At 44.1% G+C, this 14,693-nt stretch overlaps 1 protein-coding gene across 2 annotated transcripts in view; it reads left to right on the forward strand.

Moving 5' to 3' along the window:
* Positions 1-14,693, forward strand: part of SNTG2 (syntrophin gamma 2) — a 618,654-nt gene that overhangs the window by 406,262 nt on the left and 197,699 nt on the right. For both annotated transcript variants that reach the window (XM_089686706.1, XM_089686707.1), the window contains exon 10: positions 419-548. In XM_089686706.1, the coding sequence (XP_089542832.1) occupies positions 419-548 (130 nt within the window). The remainder of the gene's footprint in view (positions 1-418; positions 549-14,693) is intronic.

Below are 14,693 nucleotides of genomic sequence, written 5' to 3' on the forward strand. Positions count from 1 at the left end.
ATGGAGTACTGATTCTTGATTATATCTCCTTGCTTGTGCATTACCCATTGACTGCTTCTAGGGTTAATTGACTGAAGGGATATGAGACAGCCTTGATAGTACTGTGCTGATGAACATTGCAGTGGTAGGACATTAACTGGCAATCCTTGGGAAAACGGTAACAAATAAAAGCTCACAGTGTTCCTTCTGATTTTTTTTAATATACCTTCTGCATTTCACAGCATATTATGTAAACCCTTGCAGAAAAGGATCAATCGTTTTTCATTTCTAATGAGACATCAGCTATTCAATTTACATTATTAACAAGTATGTAGTTTATTGATAAGAGAAGTATAGAATTATGTAAACACGAATGTTAGAAATAATATACTTTTGTAGCTATCACTAAAATATTATTTTGCTAATACATCTTCCACAGACCTAATTCATTTGAATTGCTGGCGCAGGATGGAGTAAGCTCGGGGACTCTGCAGTTTCCGTCGGCACACGACAGTGCAGACTGGCTACGAGCGATATCAACTAACATCAGTGATCTGATATTACAACATGTAAGTTCACTTTAAATCTCTTATATGGATCTGGAAAAAAAAAAGTATGGGTTGTGAATACACCATCCCTGGAATTCAAAAAGACTGGTGCAGACAGATTTTGTGAAAGTGTTTCTCATGTGTCCACTGGTGCAGCACTTTCTTGAATGCACGCAAGACACTTTAGCAAAATCTGTCTGCACCAGTTTATCTCTGTCACTATTTTATTTTGAATTTGATGCATTCATTCCGCCGCAATGTAGAAGTGGTACCTTTTAGAACTACCTGAATTTGGTGCATAAGATCCTGTTAGAACCAAAAGTGTTGCGGATGCTTCATGAATTTGGCGCAACACATTACCAAGAGGGATTAATGCCAGAGAAGTGGCAACCCGCTTTATTGACTTCCCCCCATGTGTGTTTTATTTATAGGGAAACTCTGGTCTAATTGAAAAGTAAAATGTTATTTTAAAGCATGAAACTGCAGAGACACCTAAATATATATATAATTAATTAACCCTTTTATCTATTATTCTGGCAATTGACCAAAAGCTGTTAGTCAAGAATTAGATAACATCCTGAACCTTGTGCCTGGGTCTACTCCCAGAATTAAAGCTGCTGTACAAGGTCTGGCATAAGGGTACTGTCAAGGCAAGAGCAGATCTATATGATAGTTGTATTTAAACATACATGTAATGATTTGGTAATAAATGTATAACTAGATTAAGTAGTTGTTGTTAAAGCCCAATTCAACCTTCATTAAACACCACCATAAGAAAGCTCTATCTGTCTAAAAAATTATATGAAATTAATTTGGGTACAATATTGCATGACTGAGTAATTTTCATTCAAAGTGATAAAGCGCTGAAAACTGACCTTGACTGAAAGGGGATAAAAGAATCCAGTTTTGTAGTGGTTAAGATAAAGTAAAAGTCCAGTCAAATACTACAAACCTGCTCCTTCCCCCATTCTATTCCCTCTTCTAAGTACCCTGTACAGGAAAAAGGTCTATACTTTCCTATTCTGAGGGCACGCCAGTGTGGTCATATGATCAGTTCCCAGCGCTGACTTCAGAGTCGACAACGGATGCCCCATATTAAGCCTATGGGTGACATCACCACATAAGCATTGCAGTCATTGTTGGCATTTTCTCTCATTTACTGAAGCTGGCTGCTGGGGAGATCATGTGAACAGACCAAGGTATCCTAAGAGTAGGTAAGTATATACATCTCTCCTTTACAGGATAGTTAGTATAGGGCTTAAAATAAAGTTATAGCTATAGAAACTAAAGTTATATAAACTAAACAACCATATATATATTTTCAAAAACACACCCTCTATATAAAGGAAAAAAATAGATTTATTTTTTTAAGCAAATTTTAGGCAGTTGAATACTTCAGCTTTGATGGTAAAATTGGTAATATTTGTGTCTGTTGATCCCTAGTTGTAATTATTTACATGTACCACATTTACAATATGTGAATCATGTGGACAAACTGGGAAACATTGATAAAGATCTCCAGGCAAATTTACTAAACACTGTTTTTTTTTTCTTTGAATGTTATAAGATACGTTTTTTATTCTAGTTATATTCATTTGAAATATGCCCTAATTTGACATACACCTGCTGAGAGTTTCAGGCTTGCAATGAGACACCAAAGCAGTATTGTCTACTGGACAGAGTGTTACTAGAGTCTGATTAGGAGGCTGCAGATGGTTTTTTTTTGAACCTGCGAATAAATATTACAGCCAATTTAGACAAATAATCTATCAGCACAGGTGGAAAACAGAAGTACCAAGAAGAAAGGCATCCACTACCTTTGTAACCATGGCAGGGATTATTTAAAGTACATATATAGTGGCGTCAATTTGCACAGCACTTTACATATATATAGTACATTCACATCAATACCTAGCCCTCAAGGGCTGTACAATTTAAGGTCCCTAACTCACATTCATACATGGGCCAATTTAGACAGGAACAAATTAACCTACCAGCATGCCTTTGGAGTGTGGGGGGGAACTAGAGTACCCGGAGAAAACCCATGCAGGCACAGGCAGAAAATGTATACTCCAGGCAGGAGGTGCCGTGGTTGGGGTTCAAGCCAATGACCCTAGTACTGCCAAGCGGAAGTGCTAACTATGTTGGCTGGCTGTCCCACTGCCACTTCCAGGGGTCACTGGAAGAAAGAGTTCACTTCAATGGTTAGCACAATCTAAACTCTGCACAGGAGCCATTCCAACTAAACATGGCCATATTTACTGAGCCCATTTAAATCAAGAAAATCTCTCCACTTAGGTGTTGAAGGAGGCCTACGTAACATTCAAAACATAACAAAATTACTTACAAGGGTGGAGTGTTATCAACAATATTTCACCATGAGAGGCATCATCCCTGCATTAAAATATTACTAAGTATCCACATTATTGTGGGACTTTATGTATGCCTCAAATGGTCAAGCACACTATTGTTTATAATAAAAAAGATCTTCATTACAATACAATAATTTGACAAAGATTAAAAATATGCCCATCAAGACAAAAGGCCAAAAAGCTTTTTTTCCATCACTTGCATCTCCAGAGGTAATGACACCAACCAAATAACACAAATGTTGTACCAGATTAAACATAAGGTTGATGTATATGGGTTGACGCAGTTCAAGGAGTCTCCCACTTCCTCAGGACCTTGGTTGTCATATACATAATAGGACAAAACTTAAAAAACATACAAAAAAGTACATAAGATTTTTATAAACTCAAACAATTAGAAATCAAAATTATACAATTAATTATAATCAAATGATATAACCTCTATATAATATATTAATCCTCTAAGAGGAAAAGGAAGAAAAAGAACCCATGCACAACTTTATTCATTCCTAATAACTTCACTTCCAACTTCAAAGAATTCACTTCAGATCAAAGAACAAGGAAGGACACCACGCCAACCAAGCCCCCCCCCAACCCGTGAGGAAGAGGAGATACAAGGCCAGAGCCAGACTGAAAAAACAACAGAAGGGAGACATAGACAAAGCTAGAGAAAACTGGAAAGAAGATTCCAAAACTAATAAGCTTAATTTTAATACGTGGGGCAACCACACCAACCCCTAATTGATAATGTATTTATATCTTGCATTGTAAAATTCCCCATCCTGTAGCTTCAAAAATATGTCCATCCCTAGTTGGAATCCCAGATTAAATATACTGTATATAGGGTGAGTATGCACCATGTTCCAAAAGAAATTTGTGATGATGGAAATTGCATAAAGAACTCTAAAAGAAAGGGTAACAAAGCAGAAGTCCCCATTCAGAGCTTGCAACCCCAGATAAACAAACAATGAATGCCTAGGGATAAAATGACATGCTTATCAAGTTTACTTGTGTGTTGTCTCACGTACATATCTGTTTGAAAAATGAGTCACAAATATTACATAACCCTCAACAGACAACCCTATATAGGTCACAATTTTCTCCATTTCTAAACATTCTACTGGTAACTACTAAGCAGTTATGTGTCCAAGTGGTCCTGGCAAAACCTTTAGGGACTGAGAACAGTCAATTGCTACGTATACAAGAGGAGTGAACCTGCATGAACCTCACAGACGTCATTTGAGAAATCATTCCACTTTATTAGCTGAAGTGGAAATCTCAATGCAAATAAGTTAGATGTAAAACATGAATGTAATGTTCCACTTTTTGGCTGCTTGACAGAAAGGGAGTGAGCTTGAGATTCTTGAACAGCAGCGATCATTAATCTCTGGCAAAATAATCATAGCATGTGCACAACAAATATCAAGGACTAGCTGAGAAATGCTATACAAGGCTACACATGTAACAGATGGAGCACAGCTAAGATCTCCCAAGTCCATGGACTAGCCCTCAATTTACAGCTTTACAGCTAAGAACTGATTAATATTGCTACTGTGTATAATTACATTGCACCAATCAAGAGATGCCTGGTAAATGGTGTGCAGAAATCTGTTGTCGTTGACAGACTCTCCCTCTCAAATGAAGGAAAAAGTGAAAAATAGCAAACTGTTAAATTGCAGTTCTGGCACTTCATTTTCTTAAAGGGGGCTGGCATTTTAAATAATATGTAAAATGTGCTACAGCTTCTTGCTATTCCTCTTCCTTTCCCCAGGAGCTCTAATTTCCAATTTCAACTACAGATGTTTTTACATATACATGTCTTCTGCGCAGATGTGTCCTCTGTGTTCCTAAAGAGGTCAAAATCATCAATACCAGTTTTCCTTTGACTGGAAATTTCTTTTAATAGCCGGTTGACTGCTGAGACCTATAGAAATCTTAAACAATTCTTTAAGATGCAGCTTACTAATTGTTTCTGAGCAATCTGGCATAGTTGTGTGAATAGATTTTTGTTTAAAAGTAGACTTTAGTCAAAACTGAAATGTAACTTAAAGTGATCCTGTTATTTAAATCCCTTTATGCCCTAGTAACAGATATGTGCAGCTGCAAAAAGGTGGGCTTTAACACCCACGTGCCACACATATGTATCATTGGATGGCCAATGTGTATGTGCTAGGAGTGTGCTCACTGCGAGCTCCAAAACAAAGATTGAGCTGACAAAGGCAGCTCTTAGTCCTGACTAAAGATCGGTAGTCAGTGGGACCAGCTTTCAATCATGTGACCACTGTGATAGCCAATCACAATGGTCACATGATCGCCAAACCTTCCCGCCCCCTGAACATTTAGAACTTTTAATAGGGACACCAGGGTAGACGGGAAGAGGTAATAAAAAAAAATTAATAAATAAAAATCCCCCCCCACACACAGACACACAAACATTTTTATTGGACAATGAGGCTGTCCATCACTGTGATGGGCCACAAGGAATGTATGATTGCCAGAAGAGAGTGGGTACAGGAATTGGCATTGTCAGAGTTTTGCCCAATCAGAACAGCTCAGCATTCTGGCAGAATAAAGGCACTGAAATTTGCTGCAGGTGTATGCAGGCACCTCTAGGTGGGAATTGCTTAATCAGTTACAGCCAGACCAAGAGCTCTGAGCCAATTCATCAGTGCTTCATTACTAAGCAAGGAAAAATCTGATTTTACACTAAAAAGATTAGAAGTTTCAGGAACATACATTTGCAAAGTATGTTAATATTACTCTGCGATGTAAGAGCAGACACTTCTTTAAGCTGCTAAGGTACCTACCTTGGTACTTTGGTACTTCTCTCTTTGGGATCACCTCTTCTGGGGTAAAAGGTACAATCAGAACTAAAGTGGTTGTAAACCTTTACATATATCCAATGAAGTGACTGTTCCCAGGTGATATACAGAAATAAACAAATCCTTCTATATAGGTTGTACCTGTTTATCTACATCCTTCTCTCCTCTATAGCCTCCTAAAGCACACATTTTACACAGCATTTTTGAGCTTCAGAAAGCAGGGGGTGGAGATCTGATGCCACACACACTGCACTGCATAGAGAGGAATACTAAATGTATTCTGAGACCTGGCAGAGGGAATGGACACCCACCCTAGACAATCTGATAAGGGAACTTGCACAGCTGAGGTTTGCTATCACCTGCTGTATCCTGGAGGTGGAGTGGAGCCATCTCTTGGGCTTGTCTGATATTGGCATAGATCCTTAGAAGTGACTCATGCAAATAGCAGAGGAATGACAGAAAAGACAGAAATCACACTCGGTGCTTTGGATTAAGGCAAGCGCACACTATAGGGGGATATGCTTTTTATTTCAGAGGCTTACAGTACAACCACTTTAAGAAGGATTCATGAATAGACTTCATACAGCAGGTGTTTTTCAAAACTAACACACAGCTAACTTTATTTTTATTAGTTTCCAACAAGTAAAATCATTTAAAAAATTAAAAACAAAAAGTAAATCCTAGCCAGTCAGGCACTAACTAAATAGATGCAGAAACCTCACTATTTAGTAGTGGACTAGACTGCCACCACCAAAACTGTTAGAGATTCTGTATATAGCTCTACAGAACAGACAGTGCACAGCACCCGAGTGTTTCTCTGTTGCTTCACTGCTAACAGGAAACAAGAACTTTATTACAGTGCAGACATAGAGCAAAGTCATAGATGCAACGACAAACTTATAAACACTGCCATCCTCTGGTTGAAGAATATATATCTACTGAACACTAAAGGAGTGGTTGCAAAATACATGAATACTGTATTGCAACACAACCCTCTCAACAACTACTCCTTATATTAGTCCCATTTCAGCTCAGTTCTAGAAATCTGTTTACCTTAAGGTAGCGCTGAAAGTGTCTATTAGAGATGAGCGAATCGAACATGGCGAAGTGGAATTCGTTTCGAAGATCAGGAAAAATTTGATTCGCGCCGAATCCGAAAATTAGCAAACTTCGGATGCACGAATCGAATTTTCCCAAAAATGGCGGCGACATGTGTGGCGACAGAGCGGGGATCTCTGGGAAGGCGCGCAGACAAGGCGCTGACCCATAATGCATTCATTCATGACATGTGATCGCATTAGCCAATCAGCAGCCAGCCAGCCAGCACTGTGTAATGGTGGAGCTATAAATTGCGGCCATCTTACAATTCTCCATTAGCCTCCGGTCATTCAAGAGAGACAGACCTGTCTGTATTAGGGACAGAGTTAGTGCCAGAGAGACTTTAGGGCCACAGAATCGTTACTTAGGGACACAGAATCGTTACTTAGGGACACAGAATCGTTACTCAGGGACACAGAATTGTTACTCAGGGACACAGAATTGTTACTCAGGGACAGACACAGAATTGTTACTCAGGGACACAGAATTGTTACTCGGGGACACAGAATTGTTACTGAGGGACACAGAATCGTTACTGAGGGACACAGAATTGTTACTCCTGGACACAGAATTGTTACTCAGGGACACAGAATTGTTACTCAGGGACAGACACAGAATTGTTACTCAGGGACACAGAATTGTTACTCAGGGACACAGAATTGTTACTGAGGGACACAGAATTGTTACTCAGGGACACAGAATTGTTACTCAGGGACAGACACAGAATTGTTACTCAGGGACACAGAATTGTTACTCAGGGACACAGAATTGTTACTCAGGGACACAGAATTGTTACTGAGGGACACAGAATTGTTACTCAGGGACACAGAATTGTTATTGAGGGACACAGAATCGTTACTCAGGGACACAGAATCGTTACTCAGGGACACAGAATTGTTACTCAGGGACACAGAATCGTTACTCAGGGACACAGAATTGTTACTCAGGGACACAGAATTGTTACTCAGGGACACAGAATCGTTACTCAGGGACACAGAATCGTTACTCAGGGACACAGAATTGTTACTCAGGGACACAGAATTGTTACTCAGGGACAGACACAGAATTGTTACTCAGGGACACAGAATTGTTACTCAGGGACACAGAATTGTTACTCAGGGACACAGAATCGTTACTGAGGGACACAGAATTGTTACTCAGGGACACAGAATTGTTACTGAGGGACACAGAATTGTTACTCAGGGACACAGAATTGTTACTCAGGGACACAGAATTGTTACTCAGGGACACAGAATTGTTACTGAGGGACACAGAATCGTTACTGAGGGACACAGAATTGCTACTCAGGGACACAGAATTGTTACTCAGGGACACAGAATTGTTACTCAGGGACAGACACAGAATTGTTACTCAGGGACACAGAATTGTTACTCAGGGACACAGAATTGTTTCTCAGGGACAGACACAGAATTGTTACTCAGGGACACAGAATTGTTACTCAGGGACACAGAATTGTTACTGAGGGACACAGAATTGTTACTCAGGGACACAGAATCGTTACTGAGGGACACAGAATCGTTACTGAGGGACACAGAATTGTTACTCAGGGACACAGAATTGTTACTCAGGGACACAGAATTGTTACTCAGGGACACAGAATCGTTACTGAGGGACACAGAATTGTTACTCAGGGACACAGAATTGTTACTCAGGGACACAGAATTGTTACTCAGGGACACACACAGAATTGTTACTCAGGGACACAGAATCGTTACTCAGGGACACAGAATCGTTACTCAGGGACACAGAATTGTTACTCAGGGACACAGAACTGTTACTCAGGGACACAGAATCGTTACTGAGGGACACAGAATCGTTACTCAGGGACACAGAATCGTTACTCAGGGATACAGAATTGTTACTCAGGGACACAGAATCGTTACTGAGGGACACAGAATCGTTACTGAGGGACACAGAATCGTTACTCAGGGACACAGAATCGTTACTCAGGGAGACAGAATCGTTACTCAGGGACACAGAATCGTTGAATTAAAGAGTATGTCAGACAACACGCAGAGGAGTGGCAGAGGAGGCAATGTTTCAGGAGCGAGCAGACGTGGCAGCAGAGGAAGGGGTCGAGGCAGCACTAGTTGCAGCCAGAGGCCAGTGCTCCCGGTGTCATCCAGCGGTCGTGTCTCCACCGACAACCCTGCCGTCATCGATTGGTTGGCTCGGTCGTCTTCCTCTTCCCAGGTCACCTCTGACACCTACAGCCAACGGTCGGTGGGTACGTCAGACACAACCGTTAGTTGGCATGGCCCGGGAGCAAGCCCACTGAAATCACGTGTCCTCTACCTGCCCCTGTCCTTTGGTGTTCCCTCACCAAGCGAAGTATCGCATGCTGTGGGCTCAGCCCCACTGTACAGTGAGGAAGAGCTAACAGAGGGCGGTCAGGAACGGGGGGAGACATCCGCCTCTTCAGCAGCCAGGCGAAGAAGTACTGGCGAGGAGAGTGGCTCGGTAGCCGGTCTAGAGACAGGTCTGTCTCCTGACCCACACACAGCCGAGGGGGCTAGTAGTGAGGCGGAGACCCTAATTGATGATGATGAGGCTGATCGCACTTGGCAGCCTCGTCGTCATCAGGCTATTGCTTCCGCATCATCAGGAGAAGAGGGTGCCAGCTTGGCAGCGAGCAAAACAGTCGGTGGGTTGCCCAGGAGGCAGCAGGGTCGCAGCAGTGTCAGTGGAGGCAAACGGCCACGGAGTAGAGCACCAGCTCCACTGCAGCCTACCACCACGGCCAGTAGTGGTGCCGGTGTGCACGGAGGAAGTAGCAGTCAGCCAGTGAGGAGTAGCGGGGGCAAAGTTTCCTACTCGGCGGTGTGGCAATTTTTCGTCAAGCCGCCCGAGGAAGTAAACGTAGCTGTATGTCGACTATGTGGCCAGAAAGTCAAGCATGGCCAGGGGGCCCATGTTGGGACTACAGCGTTGCGTCAGCATATGCAGCGTCGGCATTCGGTGGCCTGGGAAAACCGTGATAAAGATACGGCGGTTCTGCCTGCCCCAGCCCCCGCTCCATCACCCGCTCCGTTACTTGCTCCGTCACCCGACGTCAATCGCCCTCTATCAGCCAGTCAAGGCTCCAACACCTCTGCTGAGGGGAGTTGTCGCTCGTTGGCATCTTCCGCTCGTTCAGATGCTCCTTCTCCTGCTACTCCTCTTCACGGATTCCGTCAGCAGTCTTTCTTGGAATCCGTTTCCAAGAGACAACAGTTTGCGAGCACGCACCCGACGGTGCAGAAGCTGAATGTCCTCCTGTCCAAGTTGCTGGTGCTGCAGTCCCTCCCTTTCCAAGTGGTGGACTCAGCACCTTTCCGAGAAATGATGGCTTGTGCCGTGCCGCGGTGGAGAGTGCCAAGCCGGCATTTCTTCGCCAAAAAGGCAGTGCCAGCCCTGCATTCACATGTAGAAGAAATGGTGGGCCAGTCTTTGAGCATGTCGGTCTCTGCCAAAGTGCACGGCAGCGCCGAGGTGTGGAGCTGTAACTACGGTCAGGGACAGTACATGTCATTTATGGCCCACTGGGTGAACGTGGTGCCGGCACAGCCGCACCAGCAACTTGGACAGGTCACGCCGCTTTTGCCTCCACGTTTGCACGTCATTGGTCCAGCAAAGATGTCCGCCTCTACCACCTCTTCTTCCGCCGTGTCCTCAGCCGCCACCCCCGTGCCAAGTCCCATTACCCGACCGGCATATCACATGTGCAGGGCGCAACGGTGTCACGCTGTGCTGCACCTGGTATGCCTTGGCGAACGTAGTCACACAGGGGAGGAACTTCTGAGTGTAATGAACAGAGAAATCGACAGATGGCTGTCTCCGCGCAAACTGAAAATAGGAACCATGTTGACCGACAACGGAAAGAACATGGTGTCTGCTCTGCGTCAAGGAAGGTTGTGCCATGCGCCATGCATGGCTCACGTGTTCAATCTGGTTGTCAAGCGGTTCCTAAAATCCACCATCCCACTGCAAGACATCCTTAAAATGTCACGTAAACTTTGCATGCATTTCAGCCATTCCTACACCGCAAAGCACACCCTCCTTGAGCTGCAGCGGCAGAACGGAATTCCACAGCATCGCCTGATCTGCGACGTTGCAACAAGGTGGAATTCAACCCTACATATGTTAGACCGCCTTTACGAACAGCGAAAGGCCATCACCGATTTCCTGATGTTACAAGCGGATAAAGGTACTCCCCTGTGTAACTTAGATGTCAGCCATTGGCAGCTCATGCGTGACACCTGCCGCTTGCTCAGGCCCTTTGAGGAGGCCACGCTATTCGTGAGTCGGCAGGACTATGGGATGAACGACGTCATTCCTCTGTTGCACGTCCTGGAACAAATGCTGTTAACAATGGCTGGTCAGGGTGCGGTAGACGTGGCGCACAGATCTCAACGCCACATGACCCCTGTGGGGGCAGGACAGGAAGAAGAGGAGGAGGTAGAGGAGGACATTGGTTCTCAGGAATTATTGAGTGAAATGGGTGGTTTTTCCACTCAGCGGACAGGAGTGGAGGAGCAGGAGCATCTGGTAGAGGAGGAGGAGGAGACAGAGGACCCAGACGCACCATGGCAGTATGCTGTGGAGATGGAGGCAGGGAGTCCCTCGCATTCCTTGGCACAAATGGCCCATAGCATGCTCGGTTGCTTGCGTAGCGACAGCCGAATAATAACCATCAAACAGAGGGATGTCTTTTGGCTGTCCACCTTGTTGGACCCTCGCTACCGTTCAAAAATGGTGGCCTTTTTCACACCTGCTGAGAGGGAGGCCAAAATAACGTACTATAAAAACCACCTATGTAGTCAGTTGGTCTCTGCCTTTCTGCGCCAACGTCCATCCTCAGACACTGTGGGCCCTGTGTGCTCGCATTCCGCTGCCATGGCAGCAGGGGAGGGGTGGGGTGGTAGGAGCAGTGGCAGCTCCACCAGCAGCGGCTGCCTCAGTCTGCAGTCGATGATGAGTAGCTTTCTTCACCAGCGCAGTGAGGAAACTACTAACCAGCCGCAGCAGCAGCAGCATCAGGTGGACCTGGAGCAGGACCTCAAACAACAGGCTTGGGCCTACTTGGACAGCACCCTGCCAACCGAGGTAGACAATCCCCTTGACTACTGGGCAACGAAACTTGACCTTTGGCCCCAACTAGCTGAATTTGCCCTTGAAAGGCTGTCATGCCCGGCCAGTAGCGTGGCATCGGAGCGCGTGTTTAGTGCGGCAGGAGGTATTGTAACTCCGCGGAGGACACGACTGTCCACCCAAAGTGTGGAGAGACTCACGTTTGTGAAAATGAATCAGGCGTGGATTAGTCTGGATTTCAAACCACCAGTTCCTGACACAACTGACTAAATCCGCCATGAATCATGCCCCAAACATGTTATTATTTTTAACTTAGGCCTCTGTATGGCCTTCAATTTAAGCTGCTTACGCTTCGCCACTCTGCCATGGGCCCCTGTACCACCTCCTCTTGCTGCTGCCAGGTCCAGAGTGTGTCATGGGTCCCTGTACGGCCTCCCATTGCTGCTGTCTCCATCGCCACACTCTGCCATGTGCCACTTTCAGGTCTCCTCACACTGCTGGTGGGTTCCATTTTGTCATAGGGTGCTGGCAGATTACGGGCCTCCCATTGCTGCTGCCAGGCCCGTAATCTGCCATGGGCCCCCGTACCGACTCCTCATGCTGCTGCCAGGCCCGTAATCTGTCATGGGCCCCTGTACCGCCTCCTCATGCTGCTGCCAGGTCCAGAGTGTGTCATGGGTCCCTGTACGGCCTCTTATTGCTGCTGCCAGGCCCGTAATCTGCCATGGGCCCCCGTACCGACTCCTCATGCTGCTGCCAGGCCCGTAATATGTCATGGGCCCCTGTACCGCCTCCTCATGCTGCTGCCAGGTCCAGAGTGTGTCATGGGTCCCTGTACGGCCTCCCATTGCTGCTGTCTCCATCGCCACACTCTGCCATGTGCCACTTTCAGGTCTCCTCACACTGCTGGTGGGTTCCATTTTTTCATAGGTTGCTGTATGGCCTCCCATTGCTGCTGCCTCCACCGCCACACTGTGGCTCCACACTCTGGTTTTGGCCCCGTGACTGCCCAAATGAGTGAAGTGTGCGGTGATTCTAAGATCGACGGCACTCATCTGCATGTCATACTGACTGACAGTATTATTTCTCTTCCCCAGCAGACTCCAAGGGCATTTAAATTAAAGGTACAGTGTTCTGCACTAATATAAAGGCTCTCTGAAGCCTAGAAACACCCTTTTTATAAGTTAAATTCGCAGTGAATATATTCGACTCGAATCGAATTTATTCCGCGAATTCGCCGAATCAGCCGAATTGAATTTTTGAATAATTCGCTCATCTCTAGTGTCTATGTCTGCAGTTCACTAAGAGATGCCAACTCTTCATCAGCATCTCTGATCCACTTTTAATTCTCATGGGTTGGAAGTCTTTGCATCTCATTCCATGAATCTGACTCTGGTTTTAATGCTACGACAGTCGTTTGGCTAAGATGCCTTTATTGCTTCTGGTGGATTTCCTGATTGAAGCCTCTTGTGGTCTGGTTTCTTTTTTTTTTTTACAATGTATGGATTGTCCAAATTAATTTTTATTTCTGTGTCACTTTGTTGCTTGTCTTCATGTGACACTGTTGTGAAATTTGCCTCAGTTTGAAGCGTTTGTGTTAGTTCATGAAATTATGAACACACTGACAACTACACTTCTACTGATTATTTCTTTGTTTCTTGTCGAGTTCTGTATCCCTTTAGAGATTCACTGTTCCCCACAAGCACACCTTCCTATGCACGAACATCCCACTTTGTACATTTTTCTTTTGGGATGTGCACATTTTGTTTCCAAAAATTTTTACATGGTTCAAATTTGGGGCTTTTTGGCATATCTGCATTAAACAGCATGGTTCTTCCACTCTCACATAGAGTATGGTTCATTCTTTCTGCAACCCCATTTTGTTCTGGGTTGTATGGTACAAAAGGTTGAAATATTATGTCTTGCTTCCTGAGAATCACTGGTCTGTTATCACCCGTATATTTAGTTCCATTGTCTGTGCGTAATACCTTGGCATTTTGTCAAATTTGCTGCTTACGTGAGCCAAGTACTGTTCAAGTTTCTCTGGTACTTCACTTTTGTTGTGTAACAGATATTGGGTCAGATATTGGAGATAAATACTGCATGCATTTTTGAGTTAAAATAACTCACGTGGTATTTATTTCACAGTGTACCGCCAGCACTGGGACTTGGCTCTCACTGAGAGCCCTGGGCCTCGTACTACTGATCAGTAACTGAACAGTCCAATTCCTGATTACCTTATCGTTGTGATAGCCTCTGATTGGCCATCAGATAGGTCATTCCAAACTCAAAATAAATCTTTGTGCTCAGATTGAATAATACATAAAATTCAGCTGACACAATAGATACAATCCTTCAGCTTAATAAATAACAAAAGAGTGCAGCGTTATACAGTGTTAAGAGCCATCAATTCATACAAATAGTGTTAAAGTCCATCATTTATGTATCTGATGGACTTTAACACTATTTAACATGGACTTTCGTATAAATTGATGGTTCTTAACACTGTATAGCGCTGCACTTTTTCATTATTCATCAGATAGATCAGTCACTGTTTTTTTTCCTCCTCTTGAATGGAGAGAAAGGTACATTGTATCCTTTTCTCTTGCTAGAGGAGAACAATGTAAACATAAATCTAGAGAAAATAGAGAAACAAAATAGTAGATCAGGGTTTGACGTAGGTCACTGTTAGGGTTAGGGTCAATGGTTAAGATCAGGGTCAGTGTATTTTAGGTAGAATTAAAAAAATATATATATTTTTTAATTAGTGTCAGTCAGTGTCAGTA

This window comes from Staurois parvus, unplaced genomic scaffold (genome assembly GCF_062004578.1).
Source record: "Staurois parvus isolate SC_StPar_1 unplaced genomic scaffold, SC_StPar_1.0 ptg000409l, whole genome shotgun sequence".
NCBI classification, from domain to species: domain Eukaryota; kingdom Metazoa; phylum Chordata; class Amphibia; order Anura; family Ranidae; genus Staurois; species Staurois parvus.